General features: G+C 47.6%; 1 protein-coding gene across 1 annotated transcript; it reads right to left on the bottom strand.

Annotated features, from left to right (window-relative positions):
- Positions 1-3663: 3663 nt before the first annotated feature.
- Spata19 (spermatogenesis associated 19) lies at positions 3664-8156 on the bottom strand. The gene is made up of 7 exons (XM_041656725.1): positions 8079-8156; positions 7855-7911; positions 7251-7343; positions 7032-7123; positions 4854-4931; positions 4418-4485; positions 3664-3774 (listed from the first exon to the last, which is right to left on the bottom strand). The coding sequence occupies exons 1-6, from the start codon at positions 8154-8156 to the stop codon at positions 4419-4421; spliced, it is 465 nt and encodes a 154-aa protein (XP_041512659.1). The 3' UTR covers positions 3664-3774; position 4418.
- Between the last annotated feature and the right edge of the window lie 551 nt (positions 8157-8707).

The raw sequence follows: 8707 nt of genomic DNA, 5'->3' as shown, positions 1-8707 counted from the left end.
ACAACTTAAACGGAGAGAGTATTTCTTTAGGCACACCTTTAACAGGCTTCAGATCCTGCGTATGCGGCTCCACCATCTCTGGGTCAGGAGGCTGAGCATGGAGTCCAGGAGGGTGGGAAACACACACACACACACACACACACACACAACTTCATGATGGACAGGAGGAAGGAAGGGAGGGACCATTGTGGGAAGACTCCTGGACAGTATCTGTCCCTCCTTCTGAGCTCCATCTCCTACTTCCCACTAGCCCACAATGCAGCACGAGCCGCCGGGGACACTGTATCAACTTGCATGGCTACCACGGCTGTTTTTGGAGGTGAGATCTTCCCGGGCTCTGCAGCCAGCTCCAGCCTGAGTAGCCCTCAGCTCCCCATCCTTCCCTTCCTATATATGTGCCTCCCCACTCCCCAGCCCAGCACACTGCCTTCCTGCCCCTGACTAGGCAACTCCTATTGGCTCTTCCTCTCCCTGTCCCACCGGAGCTCAAGTTCTTTGGATAAAGCCATTGTGGCAACAGGGGGTGTTAGAACTTGGTCTTGCAAATGAACTAAAAGTCAACAACTGGGCTCAGTGGCACAGGCCCATAATCTTAATATTTGGGAGGTATAGGCCTAAAGACCAAGAATGGGGAATTCGCGGTCATTCTTGGCCACATAGTGAATATGAAGCAAGTCTGGACTACATGGGACCTTGCTTTAAAAGGAAAAATTAAAAGACAAAGACAAGGAAGAAGAGGAGGAGGAAAGGGAGAAAGGAAAAAGAAAGACAGACAGAAAGAGAGAGATAAAGAGAAAGAAAGACAGAAAAAGAAAGAAAGAAAGAAAGAAAGAAAGAAAGAAAGAAAGAAAGGCCTCATCTCAGATTCCCCACTAACGTGCAGGTTGAATGGACAAACTTGTCCAGAGCCTCCTTGGAACCAGAGATGAAGCAGGAAAACCTCCCCTGTAGCAGACTGTCTGGAGGTGGAGTAGGATTGATCCTGACCACATTCAGTCTGAGGGCCCACTATAGAGAACATCACAGACGTGAACCTTCACTCCATGTCCTTCCATCCACACTGTCCCCAGATCTTTCCCCGTGAAGAACAAAGCCAAACTTCTTTACCCTTCCAAGAGAGGGAGAGGGTGATGTTGTTTGGCCCACAATGTTGTCTTTTTCTCCACAGAAGCTTGCCTTCATGGCAATAATTTCTCTAGAATCAAGCCAGGTGAGGAGATGAGGAATGACCAACTCCACACACACTCCCTCCAGACTTCCAGTCTTTAGACAGTGACAATGGAAGAACCAAGAAGCCGTTGGGAAGGTCATAGCCCAGGGAACAGGCTCAGTGAATACGAGGCCTCATCACAGGGCTGCCTGGACGTCCCTCCTCACACACATCACAGGAGTTTCCTGCGTGGCGACAGAGAGGACAGCTGAAAGACTGTAGTCCTCAGGTTCTGTCTGCGAAGGAGTAGCTAAGGAAACCCTCAGAAGAGATAACATACACAGGCTACCCCTGACCAGATAAGCAGAAAGCCTGGCACTAAAGACCTGCTTTCCTCAGTCCCTTGGTCTAATCCATCATGTCTGCCTGCCATTAAACAATTTCAAGACATGCAATTAATAAAATCCATAGATTCTGGAGGAACACAGCAGCTATCGGAATCAGACTTGTGTGAAGCAGGTGTGTGCAAATAATCAGGCCAGGAATTTAAAACAACTTCCATAAATATACCAAGGGCTCTATGGGAACACATGGGCATGTAGGAACAGATGGGCAATATAAACAGAAAGATGGAAACACTAAGGAAAAGTCTAAGGGAAAGGTCCAAAAGAAAATACAACACAGAAGTGAGAATGTCTTTGAAGGGCTCATCAGCAGACTGACAATGTTAGCAAAGCATCCGTGAGTCTCAAGAAATAACAGCAGGGGCTGGGAAGGGTGATCTGCTCTAAGAGCTGACTCTGTAAGCATGAGGAACTGAGCTGAGTCCCCAGCACCTCTATAGACAACAAGATGTGGTGGCTTATACTCTTAGTGCAGGGGAAGTGGAGACGGGAAGATCCCGCACACTCACACACACAGACACCAATGAATAGATAACATTATACAGGCCAAGTGTGTAACTCAGTGGCACTTTGTACACTCGGTATGCATGAGGCCATGGGTTCAGCTCCCATCACCAATGAAAAGCAAGAAATAGCAACAGAAAGCAAACAAAGAACCATATAGGAGCTGGGGTCAGAATGTCCAAGAGCTACATGTCAGTCACCAAACATTTCTGTAGTGCGTGTGTAATGGGATGATCAAGGGCACAGAAGAAAAGGCCACAGAAGTATTTGGAGTGGTAACAGGTAAGACCGTCCCAAAACTCAGGACAGGCACCCAACAACTCCTCCAGAGATCGCAAAGAATTCCAAGCACAGGGGAAAAAGAAAGGTCCTTGCCTATTCATACCATCTTCAAAGATTCAAAGTCCAGGATACAGGAACCAGTCAACATAGAGGTCTGTCAGCAAAGGAAGGGGTAGAGAAGATGTGGTAAATATGCCCAATGGGAGTTTATTCAGGCAGAAAGAACATAATTATGTCACTTGCAAGAAAATGGTTGCAACGGGCTATTACCATATTAAGCAGATTAATTCTGTCTCAGAAAGACAGACATTGCATATTTCCCTTTCCTTTCTGAATTCTAGATTTTATATAGATACATGAATGTGCATATAACACAAAAAATAGAAGTAAAATTGTCTAAAAGACTGAAAGGGACTCACAGAAGTAAAGAAGGGAGAGAAAAGGAAATGGGATAATGTGCTCAAAATGCCTTAAAACTTGTGTGGAAAAGGCCTTACAAAACTCAGCACTTAACACAGTGAATGCAAAAAAAATCTTAAAAAAAAAAAACGTGGTGAAAAAGACAGAGTAGAGAAAACTCGCTGTCTATAACAAGCAAGGCTGAGAACTCCGTACAGAAACCGTGGAGCGAGAGCAGAATGAAATACGCAAATTCTGAAAGGATGGAAACACCAGCAGCATTCAGGAGCCTGCACAGCCATCCTTCTAAAAGGAAAAATAACGACTTCCTCACACTCAAAAACAGAAGAGAATCTTCAGCTGTCTAGCAGGAAATATTTAAAGTTAGTCTGAGAGAAAAGAAAAGGATGCAGGCCAGAAACTGAGAGCCACATAAAGGAAGATGCTAAAGCAGCAATGAGTGGGCATAAAATACAGGAATCCCCAGAACTCCTGCAGAAAATCCACCTCACCCGCCCAACCCCCGTCCCAGTCCACACCAGCACCCCTTCAAAAATGCTGGGATCCCCTGCACTGACTGCAACACATGGCAGTGGAATAGCAGGTAGCTATGTGCCTCCAGCATCAGGCCTGCAAGGCACCTAAAATTGGATGGATGGATGGATGGATGGATGATGGATGATGGATGGGTGCATGGATTGATGCATGGATGGATGCATGGATGAATGCACAGATAGATGGATGCACAGATGGATGCATGGATAATTGAGGGAGGGAGGAACGGAAGGAGTGAGGGAGGGAAGGAAGGAGAGAAAGAGGAAGGAACGGCAAACCATCCACACCAACATCAGGGCTGGTTGGTAGATAAGATGTCTCTTTATTAACACTTCAGCAAGAAGATTCCAGTGTCATCATGGTGGTAACCACGGGCTCAACCTCTATAGTCTTTCTGCTCAAGTCTGGTCACTCTTCAGGTCAAACATGAGGTGGACATCTTTGGACACGGGCTGTTAATGGACTTGGGCGGCCTTCAACCTAGAAATCAGAGATGCGCTCAGTGAGCCCTCATGAAAATGTGCAGCCAGTTGAAGCCAGTGTCTGTTCCCCATCTTCACTTACAAGTCCTCTACTTTCTGGATCAATGAGAACCCTGGACAAAACATGTCCTGTGCAGACTCTGGCATACAGAGAGCACTTAATAAATGCTAACATTGCATTTCCTGATGCTTTTTAAGCATGTAGCTTCCAGCTACGTGTCAATCATGTCTTTCACCCCACCCCCATAGCAGCTACCCGGGCCATCTCTCTTGGATAGGGCACGGTGACTGTTTCAGGCATGCTCCTTGTATTGGAATGGTTCCACCTCCAGCCTTTCACTTTCTAGAACTGAACAACATTCAGTTATGGCCAACTGCATTGTGCAAAGTCCAAGTAGCGGATGTAAGGCCAAAAGTCCCTTGCCGGTAGCAGGTTCAAATTCTGTACGCCCTCACGCCTACTGAGATCCTATATATCAAAGTAGAGTTAGGACAGCAACATCTACTTGTCCCTGCCCTCACTGCTTCTGAGTGCAGACTCCTCACTCAGGAAAACGAAAAGCTCCCCATGCTAGGTCTCCCTTCCACTACCAAGGCTAGCCGCCCTAGCCACCCAGACCCTTACCTATGGGTCTCCTCACCTTAGCATTCTGAGCAAGACACTTTGAAGCTTGGGTCATCAGATGAGTCACACCTGAGGTGAGATATGCTGCAGAGGGCAGAGGAGAACAGCAAGATGGAAAATAGCCTACCACCAGAACCTACCTAGACCCAATACCTTAACGGCGGCACAGGGCATGGGCCGGGTGGGAAGCACGGTCCTGAGCCATCATCGTGTGTAAATTTCAGAACTGAAGTCCAGGAAGGAAGCCCTCAGCCTGGAGTCATGGCAGGGGGGTACCATGGGAGGTTGATAAGGCCACCGTAATGTGGACCACAAAGGAAAGAAGCCCTTGGAACTTAATGCCCCCACTCAAGTTAGAGCCACCAGATGATTGGGATGGGCAGCTGACTGACATCATCCCCACCCACGTGTACCCAGGTAGGAACACAAGGCAATTTGTCACGAGAACTTACCTTTGTCTCACTTGATCTATGCGATCCTGCATGACATCTTCTATCATTTCGCTTGGCACTTGGAAGATACGGGTGTGGCTGGAAAACACCATTGCACCATGGGATCCTCAGCTGCTTTTCATAACAGCTGAGTCTAGCAAGGCTACTGGAATCGGGACTACCAGAACAGTAGCAGGGACTCCAGATGCATGCACCTAAGAACCCACCCCCACTCTTCCGTTTCTTAAATAACAAAGGACCTCCCAGTCACCTAGCCATTGTGTGAAGACAGCCTATGGCTCCAAGGATACAGGGAAAGAGAAGCTGGCCACCGGCAGGGTAATTGAAGCGCAGCACTCCCCACTCCAAATTCCTCTCTCATTTCATTATACACTCTTAGGATTGGTCCCATGACACAGGTCACTGTTTGCATTCTTTCTCTATGCTGACATTGCCTTTCCTTCTCTAGTCTGCTTCCTGTCTTTTCTCATGCCATTTCCCACTCCTTCCCTCCAGTCCCATAGTGCCCATGAAATACCCACTTCTTTGGCTGTGGTGCCCTTATGGTTGAGGCCCAAATTCTGTCTGGCCTCCCCCTCTGCCCACAGAGAGATGGGGATATGATTGTGACTGTGGCTCCTACCAGGAGGAACCAGTTGGAGCCCGTAGGAGATAAAGCAGTTAAAGCTAACGGTCCCCAACCTAAGGGGAAGGGGACCCTCCGAAAACAGGAGCCTCGGCACTGGGATGCCCAGGCTACAGGGCTCTCTTTTTCTCCTCAGTTTCCTGTTAATCAGATAATAGTACCCTATCAAAGAGCCACTCTGAGCTTCCTGAGATGATCTGGCAGCAATGCCTAATAAATGTGCAGCCTGAGTCTCAGGTTGTGCCCTCAGACCTTCCTCCAGGCTTCCCTAACACTAACTCCCACACCCTACTGTCTGCTCAATGTATACATCCATGGAAAGTGGGGCTGTACTCGGCTCTTTCGCCTCCTCCAGACCAGTTAGCAAGCACAGGCTGATGCATGCACACCTACTGAAAGAATGAAAAGCCAGTGTTGCCTCACACAAAGTTAGCACCTGACCACCTGCTACCAGAGCTATTAAGAAAACCCCGGAATCAGTACATTCTGGGAAAGAACAGATCGTTCACTTCCAATCTCCACTGAAAATTCAGAGTGGAGAAATAACACGGAGAGAAACAACTGATGCTTCACGCCTGCCTCGGAAATCTTAAACTAATTGTATAGCCAAGATTAAAGCAATATTAGAAGATGAGGTTGGTCCAAACCGAGGAGAGTAATGTTTGTAACTCCAGAGTCCAATTCAAGCAAGGAGAAGCTGGGATTGAAGTCAGTAATGCTGAGGAGCTCAATGCATTTCTAGGGAAAAATCTCTTCTCTGGGGGCTCTGAAATCCCACCATTGGTTGTTCCTCGCTAGAGGAGTCAGTACATATTCAAACACTCTACAATACGTTGTCACTGGCAAAGTAAACTCACGAATACCTGAACCCTGAAGCAAAACTAAGCTTGCTGAGGAACGCAGTTTCCCCAAGAGAAGAGCAAAGTGGACAACATGACCAGAGGGGACAGAGGTCACACATGGACTAGCTCGAGGAAGGATGTGATGATCTGGCCCTGATGGACTCAGGGAACAAAACTGGGATGCCTCTGCAGGAGTGGGGTGACTTCAGCACCCCACCCCCACCCATGCCCCACACCTGGAGTTACAGCATCTTCGGGACCAAGTAAGGCTTGTGAGGACACGGGCTGCACCAAGGTGGCAGGAAGGTGACAACGTAGCTTTGTCACAAAGTTCTTGCCTCCGGTGCCCGGAGACCTCCGCACTGCCAGGCTCTCCGCACTGCAGAGTCGCAGATGAGCGCTTTGGCTTTTGCGTTTTAAGAGCTATTTTCTTTCGGCGCTTTCAAGTGCTGCCACTTCTGAACAATTCAAGAGCAAAAAGAACAAGAATCCGAAACATATTCAGAAGCATTTAGGAAAATGGAGAGCAAGACCAGTTCCCCAGCTGCTGAGGTCATTTAAAAACGTACGAAGGAGCTAAGCTTTCCAGATAGCAAGACTCTTGCCGTAAGTCGCCAAAGCATGACTGAGGAATTTCTCTGCCAGCAGAGGTGGTTTCTCTAGAACTAATGCACCTGCTCAGGAGGCTGCCCTGCTCCCTGGGTACTATACCTCCATCTTATAAACTGGATCCTCGTTCTCTCCTCCAGGACTTCCTGATTAGGGTCTGCTAACATATCAGACTTGGAGAGTTGGTGCTTCACCTGGGAAATCAAGATTGAATACGTGTGGTTACCAGTCAGTGTGGATGCCCACAGCTGGGATGTGCCCTTTGCCCAAAATCCCTCACCACACATTGTCACCCCCACTTCCCCACAAACTCTCAGTTACCAAATCTCTGGTCACATGTATGTCGTGTCCGTGAGTGGGAGGGATGTTGGAAGACATCTTCTCCTTTATGTTCCGAGAAGCCTCCTCTTCTGTCTGGAAGGTGAAGGTGAATAGTTTCCCTCTTGAAGTGCCAGGCTGCATCTGATTGCTTTCCAGGCCCCCTCTCTTCTTCCTTCCCTTGTGCCCCTCCCATCGCAACACAAACACACACACTCACACACGCACATTCACACACACACACACACACACACACACACACACACAAACCACTCTCGCTCCATTCCTCCCAGCTTCTACACAAAGCTCCTCCATTGCTATTCCCCTCCGAACCTTTGGGACCTCCCCGAAGCCCTCGGCCCTATTCCAAAGTACTTGGGGGACCGCCTTGAGTAGAATTCCCTCCTTTAGGGTGTTTGATAAGTCGGTGAGCAGTGATGCCAACACAAAACCCCACATCCTCTCAGACATTAGAATGAATTAAAGTCAACTCTAGACACAAACTTGAGTTTCTCAGTATATAGAGAGTGGAGCCCTGGTTCCTGCCCCCTAGTGATAACTGCACTCTATAACTTGAGGCACTGAGTCATAGAAGAATTCTACTCACTTTGTTCAACCAATGCTGCACTACGGATACAGCTTCACTTTCCACAACTTCAATGTCCTGAAACAAATTGGTTAAGATGATGACCTCAGAAACCCTAGAGACCCACCCGCCACTCCTGCTGCTATCCACTGTGACATGTTGTGGGGTGTCTGTGAAGCACACCAGAACCGCAGTGGAGAGAAGATGGAATATCCCAGTTCCATGTGGCCGCCACCACCACTCACTGAGTTTGCCTTTGGTGGGAAGGGTAGCCCTACACTTTTCCGGGTAAAGATGTACACAATCCATGTTGTAATGATCATCTTGAGATTTACAGAGGGCCTTCTTGGCTCCCTCCTTCCATTGAAGCTGCCTGAGAACTTCTATGGAATAGGAAGGTAGTCGAAGGGAGCCCCCCACCCTGATTGGTTGACGAGTGATGATGTGACAATGACCTCTTTCAACTTCCGGGGTCAGAGTGCAGAGGGAAAAGAGGTGTTTGAAGACTTCTTCCTTATGACATCTCAGAAAAGAGGGGACTTAGGAGATGAGGATAAACTATCTCCAGTAAAATCCCCAGGCAAGATAAAAAGGGGATACCTAGCGAATAGACAGAAAGTCTCAGGGTGGCTCTCTATCTTAAGCAAAGCTAAGTAAAATTTTAAAATGAAATAAAAATATTTTACAAATCAAAAGAAACAATGATGACTGAAACAGCTGAACCCTTTAGATATCCATTCAGACCAGTGTCATAGTTATTTCATTTTATGTGCAGGAGGAAATGAAACTGTTTCCCCCAAACTGCCCAAAGAAGCAAATGCTCCTTACAGATAGTTGTAATTTTTTTTGTCTGTTCTCACTATGCAAATAACTC

Source organism: Microtus oregoni, unplaced genomic scaffold, assembly GCF_018167655.1.
Source record: "Microtus oregoni isolate MIOR12 unplaced genomic scaffold, Mior012 000008F_ref0000371, whole genome shotgun sequence".
Lineage (NCBI taxonomy): Eukaryota > Metazoa > Chordata > Mammalia > Rodentia > Cricetidae > Microtus > Microtus oregoni.
This window is presented reverse-complemented; position numbering and strand designations above follow the sequence as displayed.